This window comes from Calliopsis andreniformis, chromosome 3, assembly GCF_051401765.1.
Source record: "Calliopsis andreniformis isolate RMS-2024a chromosome 3, iyCalAndr_principal, whole genome shotgun sequence".
NCBI classification, from domain to species: Eukaryota; Metazoa; Arthropoda; class Insecta; order Hymenoptera; family Andrenidae; genus Calliopsis; species Calliopsis andreniformis.
This window is the reverse complement of record NC_135064.1, coordinates 21,288,454-21,302,794: the sequence shown is the minus strand read 5'-3', so window position 1 is coordinate 21,302,794 and position 14,341 is coordinate 21,288,454. Positions and strand designations below refer to the sequence as shown.

At 35.5% G+C, this 14,341-nt stretch overlaps 4 protein-coding genes across 10 annotated transcripts in view; 1 reads left to right on the top strand and 3 right to left on the bottom strand.

The window, feature by feature from the left end:
• The window catches only part of Babo (TGF-beta receptor type-1 babo), a 42,797-nt gene extending 42,448 nt beyond the window's left edge, over positions 1-349 (bottom strand). For all 5 annotated transcript variants that reach the window (XM_076375582.1, XM_076375578.1, XM_076375580.1 and 2 more), the window contains exon 1: positions 212-349. In XM_076375582.1, coding sequence (XP_076231697.1) covers positions 212-299 — 88 coding nt within the window. In that variant the 5' untranslated portion in view covers positions 300-349. The remainder of the gene's footprint in view (positions 1-211) is intronic.
• A 1,853-nt stretch (positions 350-2,202) lies between these two features.
• Positions 2,203-7,536, bottom strand: Sgl (UDP-glucose 6-dehydrogenase sgl). Of its 2 annotated transcripts, none has more exons than XM_076375574.1 (6): positions 7,290-7,536; positions 5,924-6,406; positions 4,977-5,174; positions 4,249-4,695; positions 3,598-3,753; positions 2,203-3,526 (listed from the first exon to the last, which is right to left on the bottom strand). In XM_076375574.1, the coding sequence occupies exons 2-6, from the start codon at positions 6,383-6,385 to the stop codon at positions 3,350-3,352; spliced, it is 1,440 nt and encodes a 479-aa protein (XP_076231689.1). In that variant the 5' UTR covers positions 6,386-6,406; positions 7,290-7,536; the 3' UTR covers positions 2,203-3,349. The 2 variants fall into 2 exon arrangements, with proteins under 2 accessions (XP_076231689.1, XP_076231690.1); XM_076375575.1 differs by having other exon boundaries at positions 5,924-6,402.
• A 662-nt stretch (positions 7,537-8,198) lies between these two features.
• On the top strand, positions 8,199-10,078 carry Rpl7a (ribosomal protein L7A). Its single transcript, XM_076375576.1, has 6 exons — positions 8,199-8,338; positions 8,673-8,787; positions 8,865-9,014; positions 9,097-9,317; positions 9,531-9,653; positions 9,837-10,078. The coding sequence occupies exons 1-6, from the start codon at positions 8,324-8,326 to the stop codon at positions 10,017-10,019; spliced, it is 807 nt and encodes a 268-aa protein (XP_076231691.1). The 5' UTR covers positions 8,199-8,323; the 3' UTR covers positions 10,020-10,078.
• Positions 10,079-10,204: 126 nt separating this feature from the next.
• Vps53 (vacuolar protein sorting 53) lies at positions 10,205-14,093 on the bottom strand. 2 transcript variants are annotated; one of them, XM_076375572.1, is made up of 13 exons: positions 13,894-14,093; positions 13,294-13,694; positions 13,091-13,211; positions 12,884-13,020; positions 12,366-12,798; positions 11,949-12,295; positions 11,711-11,866; positions 11,505-11,630; positions 11,351-11,429; positions 11,122-11,270; positions 10,731-10,890; positions 10,510-10,656; positions 10,205-10,436 (listed from the first exon to the last, which is right to left on the bottom strand). In XM_076375572.1, the coding sequence occupies exons 1-13, from the start codon at positions 14,017-14,019 to the stop codon at positions 10,275-10,277; spliced, it is 2,544 nt and encodes an 847-aa protein (XP_076231687.1). In that variant the 5' UTR covers positions 14,020-14,093; the 3' UTR covers positions 10,205-10,274. The 2 variants fall into 2 exon arrangements, with proteins under 2 accessions (XP_076231687.1, XP_076231688.1); XM_076375573.1 differs by lacking the exon at positions 13,894-14,093 and adding an exon at positions 13,838-13,853.
• Positions 14,094-14,341: the final 248 nt, after the last annotated feature.

Genomic DNA, 14,341 nt, shown 5'->3' with positions numbered 1-14,341 from the left:
GCAACGTTCCTCGAAAGCGAAAGAAAGAGGGAAAGAGCGGGAAGCAACGGTTGAGCGGAGCGCAGGAAGAATGACAGGTAGACGTACAGACGCGCCACGGATGGGGAAAGAAAGATGAACGAGGGGGGCCGCGTAACAGAGGGGAGGAACGGAGCGAAAGAGGGAAAAAATGAGAAGAGAGGCATACACGAACAGTAAAAGCATTACGTACCACCGTCCACAAGGCATGACGTATGGAATAAACAGAGGAGCGCCAGAGCGAGAAAACTCGCTGTGCCGCCGTCGCACGCGCCTCTCATCTTCCTCCCTCGGCTCCTCTCCGTGTCGTGGCCGTCGTCGTCGTCGTCGTCGTCGTCGTCGTCGTTGCCCACGGCCTCTCTCCTCTCTCGCGAAAAAGTATGCTTTTCGCGAGAAGCGGCCCAGGCTCAATGGCGACGACAGCAAACAGCGGCACGAGGCTCGCGATCGACGTACGCACGGCGGTGCCTCGATGCCCGTAATATCATCTTCCCTTGTCGACGCGGGGATAAAGGCCAAGTTCTCCCCGTCGACGGAACACTTGTCACCGTGAATCGTCGCTCGATCTCATACGAGCGCACAGCGGTTCCTTCTCGTTCACTCGCCTCTCGGCTTGCTTTTCCACGGCTCCTCGCCACGTCCCGCTCTCATATCGCGACGAAACGGTCGCGATAATAACGCACACGCGTCTCGTACGGGTCCCTCTACGCTTCCCTCTGCGCTTCCCTCGCTGGCTGACACCGATCGAGCCGGAACACAGCCGCGCAGCACTTTGACAATCGGAGAGGTTACCTCTGCCCCTTTTTTTCTCGCCCGTTCGCGTTTCACGCGAGCCTCGCTGCCCCTCGTCTACGCCGCGCAAGACGAGCCGCCATTTTCCTACTGTGCTGATAGGCCCGGCCTATTATCCCTCTTGGCCGATGGAAAGAGAGGAGCGGCGAGCGACAAGGAAAAAACTAACGGTGAACGAAACACGAATCTGCACGAATCACTGGCACCTCGATGAACGATTCGGTATCGCGTGGCTCGCGTGGCGACAACGCGCAGGCATCGCTGTCGTTTCTTCGACGATGGTCGGCGTGTGTACAAGCGGAATCGCTGTCACGCGGAACACTCGCAGGTTTTCACGACGGACGCGGAGCGACTCGTACGCCGTTGCTACTGCTGTCGCTACTGACGTCGCTGCTGCTGCCTGCTGCTGCCTGTGGTTCTGCAGCCAGTAGTTTTACCTCGGCGGCGCCATCGCTCTTCCGCGCCAGGGCCGTAGATAACCGAGCTGACCAATGGTGGCTTACCACACGGGGCAAAAAACCGCGCGCTTGAGGCCACGGGAAACCAATAAGGGAATTTATTTTTTATGATGTCTCTGTTGATACCATACTGATACACTGGGTCGTCGGCCTATTACCTATTCATGTGTACATGTAGTGTAAATAAGTAATGTATCTTGATTTGGTTTTGTTCTAAGCAAGAGGGAAGGTTATGTTTTACTTTCCTAATTTATATTTTATTCCTTTGGTTTTTTTAATCTCCTGACGTTTTGAGGCTCCCTTGAATCTAAAAATAGTAAAAACTGATGCCTAAATTCTGTGTGTGTGTGTGTGTGTTGGTATCTTGTATTTGGTCTTATATCTCTGGATTGATCATTGGAACTTCGTAAAATTTGGTATGGTAATTTCTGTATATGGAACATTTGTGTTACTAAATTTTCAAAAAATTTGGTTAAGCGTGGAGGGGAGATACTGCGGTATGGGTACTATATCTCAAGAGGGGTCGAAGTTACGAGAAATGTCGAGAAAGTACCACAAACGCGTTGCCAATTTTTTATGGATGTCGTAATGACAGTTCTTTCTAGTTTTAGATACTTCTACAATTGATTTATGAAAATACGTCTGCCTATGACACAGTTCTGATTTTTGCGTGTTATGTGTTTTCATTTACACGTAGCATTCTGGAAAAATTTATTTTTCGAAGATATTGAAATCTAGCTGGATTTAGTTAGAGCCTCAAGTGTTTGAGATGTCACTAATCTCCATAATCAGGAAATTGAGAATAATCGATTTTTTCTTCTTTTAAATTTTACAATATTATGGATCATAATCATGTCTCCTATAGAGCCTTTAAAGAATATATTTGACTAAATGTGATCAGACAAAGCAATGAGAAATAATTTTCTGATTTTTAGGAAATTTTCTGTCAACGTTTATTTATAAATTTGATGTGTGTATAATGAGGGAAATAAAGATATCCTGTTATAAAAAACAAATTTATGTATTCTTATAAAATGGTCGTGAAGGATATAATAATCCAATATTTTTTTAAAGTTGTTTTTATAAGTGGTATATTTGTTGAAAATATACCGAATATAACATTATTGCTGCGCTTTGTTCCAGTCATTCCTGATGTTATCACTATGCAAAAAATATATTTAAAATACTTTGATTATAATAAAACAGAATCTTATTCGAACTAATTTTGTCAGATATTTTAAAATAGTGAAACCATTAGGAAAGAATTGCTAATATGTAAACATATTATTTATAGAGATATAATTTATAATTAAGATAAAATTATAGAAGATTTCTTCTACACTGCAACATAGGATTATGGAAATGTAATACTTATGGAAATATAATCTACGTAATACATAAAACTACCTATCAGCTTGATAAGTTTTTTGATAAAATGCAAATATACGCAAGTACATTTTTACGGAAATGTACTGTATACTAAGAACTTTATACTTATAAAATTTTTGGCATACATATAGAATATTGCACAAAAATAATTTGTTCAAAACTTTGTTTTGTGTTGTAGAGTATCATCTCATCTAATCATATAAATGCCCGTGATTGATAGATTCGCAAGAGAATATGGAATTTGTTTCAACAGAATGCTACAATTATGATAGTACAATTTCCATCGTAATGAAAATAAATCTAAATGCTTTTACAGCTTTACAGCAATATCAAATTATGTAAAAAATTTATGCAAATATTTCACGCAACTAACGTTGTCAATTTTTACAAAACTCTGTAACAATAGTAGCTTCCTTAAATATTTATAATAGTAGTCATTTAACTCCCACTCAATTATTCTTGTACCTAAACTTCAATAATAGCATCAACGTTTTACCTTTAAAAGTATTCACAAAAGTGAAATACCTCTTATTGAAATTACTAGGAACTGATTTTCCACGTCAAAGAAATCTCTAAAACAGGACTGTAGAATTTAATAGACTTCGGGATTTGAACGTTGATGAAATATTAAAAGTAAGGCATTCATGTGAGAAAACACTTATCGAACTAAAAGGTTTAAATCTTCAAATTATCTATACGTGAGTTTTGCTTCCCCAACTTCTCGAAATAGCAGTTCTCATAATTCTTTTACCAATAGTTTGGACAATAAAACCAATCTTTTGCAGTCTGTCGTGATCTAAAATTTTCCGTCCATCGAAAATGTATGCTGGCTTCATCATATCGAAGTAAATTTGTTGATAATCCAGCTCCTAAAAAATGAAAAAAGTGATAGTTAATTACAAATTCTTTTCTGTAATATTGTTACAATTGTACTACTCACTATAAATTCATCCCATTCAGTACACAACACAATAGCGTGCGTGTCTTTCGTAGCGCTATAAGCGTCTTTGTAGATACTGACTCTACTTTTTACATATTCGGGATTATTTGTTACACTCGGATGCGTTAAATCTTCAAGAATTTGTTTTTCTTCGACCTAAAAAAATGAAAATCGATTATGAATTTTTTAAATCGTACAAAGTACTTTTTACAAAAAATGCTATATACTGTTATACAAAAATAATAATATATACAAGGTGAGGCACATAAAGCGTTTACCCTCTTTGCCCTCTCCGAAATTGGCCCTATATCGCCAATGATTAGCTTCCTTGTCCCACATAATTAAAAAAAAATTCGTGTAAATAGCTGCAGTACTTTCGAAGAAAACAGTTTCCCACGCTTTCTGTGCCTATCCTGTATAGTTATTACACTAAAGTTCATTTAATTATGTCTGTCTGTCTACCTTAAACAAAAAGTAAAAGATATTTAAAAATAGAAAGTTGATCTTAAAACTTGATCCTTCCATCTTAAAAGTAATTACACGTTTCTTCGAATTGAATTGCCTTTTTATGCGTTCTCAATCGTTCAAGGTAATAAAATCGATCATATTGTAAGAATCATACATAAATGAGATCTCATCGAAGAAAATCACCTTAGGATCGTATATGTGAAGCATGGCACCCTCATCAAGCAGGGTCTTGGCAACGTGAATGGCTGGTGACTCACGCGTGTCGCCGGTATTTTTCTTGAAGGCAAAGCCCAGCATTGAAATCCGTTTGTCCGTAACGGTATTGAACAGAGATTCTATTACTTTCGCAGAGAACCTGGACTTCTGGTACTCATTCATGTCTATGACCTGCTGCCAATAGGCCGCAACCTCAGGCAAATTCAGGCATTCACAGATGTACACCAGATTAAGAATGTCCTTCTGGAAGCATGAGCCACCGAACCCAACCGATGCGTGAAGGAACTTCGATCCTATTCGAGAGTCAAGGCCAACAGCCCGAGCCACCTCGGACACGTCCGCACCAGTGGCTTCGCACACCGCCGACAGAGAATTTATGCTCGATATACGTTGCGCCAAAAAGGCATTAGCGGCCTAAAATCGAAATCAATTAATTAATTACACAACTGCCTGTTTTCATTCGACTCAAATTCAGCAAACATTGGTTTAAAGATAATGCTACAGGGAACCCAGCCACCGCAGAAGGTATTTAAAATGCAGAACGTGACTTTACAGACCACATGTGTGACAAACAGCGTTTCTCTGTCAATGTCAGAAAGATAAAAAGATAAGGCAAAAGGAATGGAACAATTTATCGTACAGACGTTGACAAATAAAGGCTAATTAAATTTGTTTCAGTAACACGTTTTCCTCACCAGCTTCGAGAGCTCCGAGCTCCACGTATTGGTAGTTAAAATATTTTTCCTTGGTATCCAATGCTCGTAAACTTTGCACAATTCTTCGATAGCGGCCTGTCCTTCGGGAGAGTCCTCGCCACCGATTAAAACGCGATCTGCGTGCACCAAATCTTCGATAGCTGTTCCTTCTGCAAGAAATTCTGGATTCGATAGAATCTGGAAAGATAAACATTTTTCCTGTTCTGTTGCATTGTACTTCGTGTTGATTATATCAACGCGCGTGTAGTAAATGTAAAACAGCTAATGGGGAAAGAAAAAAGGTCATGAACGAATGTAGCGAACGGAGCAAGGGAACGACTCTAACGGCTGGCATAAACTCAACAGGTATTAAATCAGGTAATTGCTGGCCATGCCTAGATCATCGCCTAGTAATGTCCACAGAAAAGAGGCGCAGAGAGAGCTATTCACGGCAGACTATTGAGTAATCGTGGAATATTTTTCAATCACTTAACTGACAGACTATTAAAATATTTACATACACAATTGGGAAATGAAATGTATATTTGTGTTAGCAATTATGAATATTTTAATATCTCGATGTCTCAATATCGAAAATAAAAAAATTTAGTAACTTACACAATTCAAGGTATTGGATTAAATTGAAAATAACATGATGAATGAAATGATATTAAGCATGAATGAAAAATATCCTTGAATATGTTGTGCGCTGCAGTATTTACTGAAGTGAAATTAAAATTTATCTACACACGGACTCACTATGTAAATTTTCAAAGGAAAGAAATATACATATTCAGCTTTAGTAATTGCTCTTTTTACAAGAAATTCAAATATAAATATTTTCAAAAATCGTCTCTCTTCAGTGATCCGAATACTTTAAAAGATCGAGTACTTCAAAAAACGTTTATCCTTTCGTTCTTTCTCTTCCCTTATTTAAATAAACTTACTTGATACGAGACGCCTGGCTTGTGGTTGGCATGCAGAATATTCATGATACTTTCCGCTGCCCTGACTGGCACCGTGCTCTTCTCAACAACGATCTTGTTCCCGGTCGCAATTTCGGCAATCATTCTAGCGGCGTTCTCGACATATTTCAAATCTGCCGCCCTCCCTTTACCGTTACCGAACATTTTCGTCGGCGTATTCACGGAGATGAATATCAGATCCGCCTCTTTGATCGCAGCCTCCATGTCGTTGGAGAAGAACAAATTCTTTCCACGGCATTTCGCCACTACCTCGTCTAGTCCAGGCTCGTAAATGGGCAGCTTATCGGAATTCCATTGAGCGATCCTCTCTTTGCTCTTGTCAACGACGGTTACTTGTATTTCAGGGCACTTCAAAGCAATAACGCTGCAGGTAGGACCGCCTACGTATCCAGCACCGATACCGCAGATTTTTTTGATCGTCATTTTTAACGATCGATACTCTAGCTGGCAAACAACGTTGTTAGTCGTTTTATTACTTGCGTTATCAAACGATATCTGATTTTTCTATTTGAATTTGAATGTAAGCGATATGTTAAAAAGTTTTGATAAAAAGGAGTATTTATGAACATCGTGGAAATAAGTTTCGAAATCGAATTTCCGCGAAACAGTGATGCTGTCGTAAATTGCAGCATTGTTTACTCTGAGGAAAACTATTATTATCTATCTTTCGTTCGGGGAATTAGAGCTGACAAAGGTAATACTGGCAATTTGTTATCGGCGATTTTGTACACAACGCTCCACGTGCTATCTAAAGCTCCAAATTAAAATACTACTACTACTCTTTGCGAAAGTAAACACCTAATGTTTTACATATACTGAATTCCTTATTTGTCCATGAAAATGTAGTTTAGAATATGATAAAAATTGTAACACGTGCATTCAGTATATTGATCTTAAAATAATCAAAAATACTGTAAAACATTTATACTTATATTTATATTTATTATATATAACTGATCTCACAACAATATATTAAAAACGCTTCCAGTGTCTCGTTTTTTGCAGATAAAATTATCTGCTAATTAATAGTTCAAGTTCACACTTATACTCTGCTCTGATCAGAGCAGAAAATATACCATCCATAGAAAAATTGTAATATTATCACAACCAATGTAAGTTTAGTTGACCATAAACATAAAAAATGCAGTTACCAATTTTTTCTCATTGACCATTAACGGGACGCCGAATAACGGATACAGTGTACGAGACAAGGAGCTATCGTTTTTATCACTTACTGATACCTTTGAAAAATCTGAATGAACTATCATCCTGTGCAACACATGTTCGTAATAAATTAATAGTAGCATTTTTGATCTCTTATCGTTACCTGCAACTAATGCTCCTAAAAGTACGCTTTGACAGAAAACGTGATGCTTCTGAGAACTGTCGAACGGACGGAAGGAAATGTCATGATAACTCGAGGGCTATCAACCGCCCAGTTCACGTGTGATGTCACGAGCACACTAATGAACGAGTGTATTTCGAACACGAGAGAGCAGCGTTCATGACAAGAACGAACCGCAGACGAATCGTCGAGACACTACACGACGAACACTGACGCAGCTCGGTGCTAGGCGTCCCTCATCGCAAAATAGTCTAAACTGGAGGCGCGTAGATCGCACGCGCGGTTTCTCCTGCTGCCACATTCCGATTAGTCTTTTACCTGCGCATGCGCTTCTTCAGAAGAGGCAACGTGCCGACGCCAAGGTTCGAATTCATGGAATTACTATGATAAAAAAATACAGTTCCAGATAGAGGTAAATTGCTGACGTGTATACTTTGCTATCATTTATGAACCTCCGATTTATTTAGAATTACTTTTGAGCTATAATACGCTACAATTTATATAGGAAAGAATATTCTTGTTGTATTGATAATACAGTGTAAATGTTTGGAAAAGTTTTCTAGTGTAAACACAAATTTTAGTGTCTGTAATACTGAGCAAAATTAGTCGTCTAGTTTTTAATCTGTATTTTTTTTTAAATATAATATAGTTTTAGAATTGTCTTAAAATATACATATGTTGTGCTAAATTTATGTAAAGCTTATAATCTATATGTACAAGTAGTTATGAAAATAGAATTGTAGAATATTGAGTTAATTGAACCTCCATTTGAAAAATAAGTATTTAAAAATTCTCCAATAGATGACTCTAGACGAATTAAAATACTGAGTTTCTCTCCTAGATACAACTATGTCAAGATGATATTTGTCAAGTGGCGCTGCTGCTGCCTATGGTGGCGCTGCTTGACGACTCTTTCTTTACGTTCTCGGCGACCGTACTTCGCGTCGTGTTGAGCGAAGTCCAAACTTTTATATCCATTGTGATATAAAAGATCCATTAAATTTATAGCTAAAACAATGGTCCAAAAGAAGGTAAACTTACTAAACCGCCGAATATAAGTAATATTTCTAGCACAAATACCTTTTTACTGTGAATTTTAATGGTTAGGATTCGGCATGTTTTGGTTATACTCGGACATTATAAATATGTTTCCCTCGTGTAATGTATTTATTCGTTCAACATTGTTAGATACTATGAGCAAACTTAGTTATCGAAATATAGAAATGCATATGTTCATTAATTGTTCGGAATACTTTATTCCATGTAATGACTGCAATATTATCAAATTGTGTTCTGTGTTTGCATATCAGGTTAATGTACATAGTTGTGTATTAATAAATGACAATATTTTTTGTGAAATTATAGCCAAAGAAGAAGGTAGGGAAGAAGGTGGCAGCTGCACCACTGGCAGTGAAAAAAGTTGAACCGAAAAAACAGACTAATCCTCTGTTTGAGAAACGTACCCGTAACTTTGGAATTGGTAAGTGTTAGCAGTCTTGAAGATACAGAGATCTATCTGGCACATATTTACTATATTACTAAGAAACTGATGTTTAGGCCAGGACATCCAACCTGCCCGTGACCTTAGCCGTTTTGTAAAATGGCCCAAATACATTCGTATCCAGCGACAAAGGGCTGTGCTCCAGAAGAGATTGAAAGTACCACCACCTATCAATCAGTTCACACAAACATTAGACAAACAGACAGGTATGTTTGTCATGTATATATTTTATGATAGACATGAAAAATTGATAAATTTATAGATTGTAATTATTTGTTTTAATTATAGCAACACAATTATTCAAAATGCTGGAGAAATACAGACCTGAATCAGCAGCAATGAAGAAAATGAGGCTGAAGGCAAGAGCTGAACAAAAAGTTGCAAAAAAGGAAGATACTCCAACTAAGAAACCTTGTGTGTTGCGTAGTGGAACCAATTCAGTAACCACCCTTGTTGAGCAAAAGAAAGCTCAACTTGTGGTGATTGCACATGATGTGGATCCAATTGAGGTTTGTATATCATTTTTGGAAGTATTGAATGACAACAGGTGATTTATTTATAACAATGATGCTTTTGAATTTCTTCACCTGAGGATAAATTTAAAATAATCAAGTTTATTCGGAGGATGAAATATGACCCTGAGTTAAATGTATCCGTAATCCTAATTTAATTTGAATCTAATGTTACTTTGTCATTAATTTTTGTATTTCTATTGTTTGCAGATTGTTCTATTCCTACCAGCTCTTTGTCGTAAAATGGGTGTACCTTACTGTATTGTAAAAGGTAAAGCACGTTTAGGACGACTTGTCAGGCGTAAAACTTGCACTACAGTAGCTTTAACTCAAGTAAGTGTAATTCTAAAAATTCTTTGTCGCCTACAACTTTAAATACAAATGATGAATATTATAGAGCCAATCCAATGATAGTAATCATGATATTATAAGAATTATGTAACTGATATATTTTTACTAATACTTTTAAATTTATTAGAGTGTTGAATTTTTTGTAACACTTTATTTTAATTTTAGGTGGATTCGGGTGACAGAGCTAACTTCTCAAAACTTGTTGAAGCTATCAAGACGAACTTTAATGACAGATACGACGAAATTCGACGTCACTGGGGAGGTGGTCTTTTGGGCAGTAAATCTGCTGCTAGGATAGCTAAGTTAGAGAAAGCTAAAGCAAAGGAACTTGCACAAAAACAGGGTTAACACCATCCTGTTAAACGGATACTGTTTACAATGTATAACAATAAAGTATAAAAACCGAATACTTCGTGTTCTAACTAGCAAGCACCCTTTAATTAATTTAATAACCTGTATACGTTTTACAAAACCAACAGTAATAAGTTTAATTGTGTAAAGATTTCTGTTATGAGATAAACTATAAAAATAAGTTGAATTTTATATAGATATATTTCAATGGAGTATGTACAATTCAATATAAGTTTTATTATGAAATACAATTCATATTCTTTTTTTAATTAATTTTTCTAGCCGTTTTATTCGTCCAGCTTCATGTTCTGGACTGTCTTGGATAACGTGACTCCTAGCATCATGCGAGACATTTGTATTTTCCGGTTGTTTAAATTGTTCCAATAATAAAACTTGTTCCGGTTTTTTTAAACCCTGTAAATTATTTGCACTTTTAATACATTTGATAAGAATTTCAAACATTTATTAGAAAAGAATAAAGTTTTACCTTCATATCTAAAATTTTTTGAAATTCTGGTGCTTGTAAATCTGGTAAACGCATTCTACATTGTTCTACAAAATCTTTCGGAGATTCAATTGGCGACATTACAATTTTGAGAATCATTTCAGCACTTGCCATACCTTCCACTACTACCTATTTATGAGGAAGAAATGTGAGTTAATATAAGTACAATATCCATAATTACATACATAATAAAAAGACATTACCTGAGTATAAGGTATAGGTGCTCTTTTTTGACAACCCGTTGATGGGAGATCTAAGAGAGCAGTCTTTAACATGTGAACGTCTAACAGCAATTGTTCAGCACCCACTGTATTTAATGGTTTGCATTTATACAACTGCTGCACTAATTTTACTATGAAAGCACTACAAATAAAAAATCAGTTACTAATCAATATCCTAAGTTATAAAATGAATTTACTGCACAAAATTATAGCATACAAAAATTTTAGGCAAAAATTGGCTAATTTTAACTGACGATAACTCCGCGAAAAATGATTGTAAGATCATAATTTTTCTTTCAAATTTAAGCTCAATTTTTGCCCAAAATTTTCCTGTGCCATTGAACTGTGTAAATGTATATGGAATATATAATACCTTGCAAATTTTACACAAAGTTGTGTGAAATATTTCATACATGAAGACAATCTGTCTCTGATAGTGGGTATTGTTTGTCGAAGATGTGATACAATAGTATTAACGTAATTACTCTGATCACCGACAACTTCTATTGCATTCCACTGAATCTGCAAAAGGTATTTATAATTTATTAAATATAACTTTACTTATCAATGGAAATAGATAAAATAAATATGAACTAGTATACCTTTGTCATTGCAGTTAATGCAGATTCACATGCTGATTCTAGATCTTGAACAAGTAGTTGAATACAATTCGATATGACACTGCAAAGAATGTATTGAATTGTTATTAATCATTGTCAACTATTAAACAAAAAATTAAGATAAATTATTGTATACTTGTGGAAAATATCTTGTTCCTGAGACAGCTTAATTTTTTCAGCATAACATTTGTCCGTCTTTTCTCGAAGTTTTTCTTCTAGTTGCTGTGTCGTCTCCAAACAATATTCAGCAGTTGTTAATATACTGAAAATATACTTTTATGTTAATTGAATTTCTTTCAAATACTATTTTTATAAAAATATAATCAAAGAGCAAACCTTTACCAGCATATACGTGCTTGTTCTTCTTTGTTGAATCTAGTACTTTCACCTTCCTTTAAAAAGCTATGAAAATTCTGTATAAAACCCGAAGTAGAAAGATCTCGGAAATCACGTGTTATGCTACTCATGCTCGTCGCAATTCCTGCACTACCTCCAATTCTGTAATGGAATTGGATGTAAATTAGTAATCATGAAACAATCATTTCAAAATGAATATAATAATTTTAGGTATTTTACTTACTTAGGTAAATTGTTTTGTAATATTTTTAAAGCATATTCTCGGAGATATTTTTGAAATGTTTCAGCTAGGCTCAACATAATCGCACCTGTGCTGAGTTGTGTGCATTGTAACATACATTTTTTATAAAATACAAACAGATCTGCACAAGAAGATAAAACACTACTAGGACCTTCAATACCATCAAAATCTTTAGCACCAGGTGGTTGTGTCTTAGCATCTGACACAAATTTATCCATTAGATCTGCTAAATTACGATCTAAACTATCTATATAAATATTCAGATATGGTTCAAAACATCTTCCTATCAGATTGGAAAATGGCGATGATTTTGGCTTCTCGTTTTGTACCTAATACATTGCGCAATATTTTAATTTATTGGCAACAAAATTTTATAGCATACATTTGATGATATAATACCTGTTCATTTTCTTCAAATGGATTGCCTGGGGCTTTATCTGTGGTATCTGTACTGGTAGCATTCTTTCTATTTACTGTTTCTGGATTTTCTAAAGTAACACCACTAAATCTTTTTGCTAACAATGATTCAAAATTACTCGTTCTTTGAATTGCATACAACAATAATTTTACGTCTATTTCAGAACGTCTTTTATACATTAGTTTTGTAAGATCTTCCCTCGTAACATGACAAAATTGCACAGCAATTCGTTCTGAGATTTCCCAATCTTGTGGAAAAATTGTTCCAAACTTTGATTCAAAATCAAGTAAGTGCTTTTTGATCCATGCATAGCGCCGATCTATTTTATCCAACCATGCAAAATCTTGATTTTCATCAAACAAATGTGCATATTCTTGTAATTGAATACCCACAAACCATGTCAGTAAATCTTTCCTTATAAAAAAATTCATTATTATAGGTATTTTAATAACGATCAAATGCTCAAATATTTCTGAGCACATAAAATAAAAATACTTACTTGACTTTAGGATCCAATACAGATAACACTAAACAGCCTTCTGTAAGTTGATTAAAGTACTTTGGATTTTGACCAGAAAATGCTTGTTTAAAGTCTGCTGTAATTTGCTGGGCTAATTCAACATGTATTTGACGTACCTTCAAGTTAAAATATTAATAAAGATGACAACTTTTAATTGCTCTATTAAATAATTGAAATAGTACATACTTCATCAGATAATTGTTTCACTTGAGGTATATCCATGTAGCTATTAAAGTGTTGCATTACTTCCATCACCGCTTGCAGTGGCAGAATAATTTCACCATATTGTTTCTTTTGTGTCAATACTCTGAAAAATATTAAAACAATGTTAGAACATTTGTCAAACTATAATGAATCAATGTTTAATAAAAAAAATGAAGATACATTACTTCAAAGTATCTACACCTTCTACAAGCATGTGTAAATGATTTAAAGCAGTTATCGAGGCAGTGAGATTCCTTTTAGCAAAGTCCAACTGTTTAATATCCCTTGTTATTTCTTTGACTACTTCTTCAGATTGCTCTGCTTTATCCTTTATGTCTTTAATATGCACAAACAACTGTTTTATCACTTTCTGTGCATCTTCTAATGCTGCTCTTCCATCCTGACCCACATTCGTTTGTCCACGTACCACAGAGCGAATCTCTTTATCTATAGTACGTATTTTCAATTCCATTTTGTTTACTACATCATCAATGTTTGACAGAGATTGTTCCGTTGGAAACAGTGAATTTATATAATCCACTACATTAAAGTTTGGTTGGTCTAACGGGTCAGTACTAGGTAAAACCTAACAATAACAACATACATGTAAACAACTGATTTACATTATATTAAAATAAATATGATTTCAATATTAAAATCAGAAATTATGTTACTTTATATCATAATTAATGAGAAAAGAGCTGAAGATAATTAAAAAATATTAACTACTTGTTAAGGATAAGTGACAGCTGTAAACAGTTTGACAGTTTTGCTCCAATTCTAACCTGTTCAATGACATTTTGCACATTCGGTGGAAGAGTGCAAACAAGTGAATTCAAATCTTCTAAATCATCTTCTTCATGCCCTTCCATTTTTCTTTTCGTTTCAGCCCTATTAATCATACAATTCATGCGTACTTCATCAACAAAACAAGAACAAAAATTCCGTAATATACTTTTGAAGGAAGATTTCAACTTATATACACGTGAAGGACGGTTTTTATACTCCGTATGTCACTCGATGTCACTCATGTTATAGCACTCGTACACAGTGCCACGTAACATTAAAATATTCCTGTTTTGTAAACAAATTACCTGTATCGTTGATGCATGCACATTAATAATGAATTTTGTTACATATGAATGTATGATAACATGCTGTAAATATCATTACTATATCTTTTAACATTTGTTTGAGGGCATGCAAATCGTAGTAATTAAGGGGATAAGAATT

Excerpts from the sequence above, each read along its gene's own strand:
- Sgl (XM_076375574.1), bottom strand. The coding sequence starts at position 6,385 with ATGACGATCAAAAAAATCTGCGGTATCGGTGCTGGATACGTAGGCGGT. Across the intron at positions 3,754-4,248 it reads TTCACATATACGATCCTAAG|GTCGAAGAAAAACAAATTCT; the intron begins GTGATTTTCTTC and ends TCATTTTTTTAG. Across the intron at positions 3,527-3,597 it reads CTGAATGGGATGAATTTATA|GAGCTGGATTATCAACAAAT; the intron begins GTGAGTAGTACA and ends TTCATTTTTTAG.
- Rpl7a (XM_076375576.1), top strand. Across the intron at positions 9,318-9,530 it reads ATGATGTGGATCCAATTGAG|ATTGTTCTATTCCTACCAGC; the intron begins GTTTGTATATCA and ends TATTGTTTGCAG. Across the intron at positions 9,654-9,836 it reads CTACAGTAGCTTTAACTCAA|GTGGATTCGGGTGACAGAGC; the intron begins GTAAGTGTAATT and ends TTTTAATTTTAG.
- Vps53 (XM_076375572.1), bottom strand. The coding sequence starts at position 14,019 with ATGAATTGTATGATTAATAGGGCTGAAACGAAAAGAAAAATGGAAGGG. Across the intron at positions 11,867-11,948 it reads TTACAAAACAATTTACCTAA|AATTGGAGGTAGTGCAGGAA; the intron begins GTAAGTAAAATA and ends ATTCCATTACAG. Across the intron at positions 11,430-11,504 it reads GAACAAGATATTTTCCACAA|TGTCATATCGAATTGTATTC; the intron begins GTATACAATAAT and ends CATTCTTTGCAG.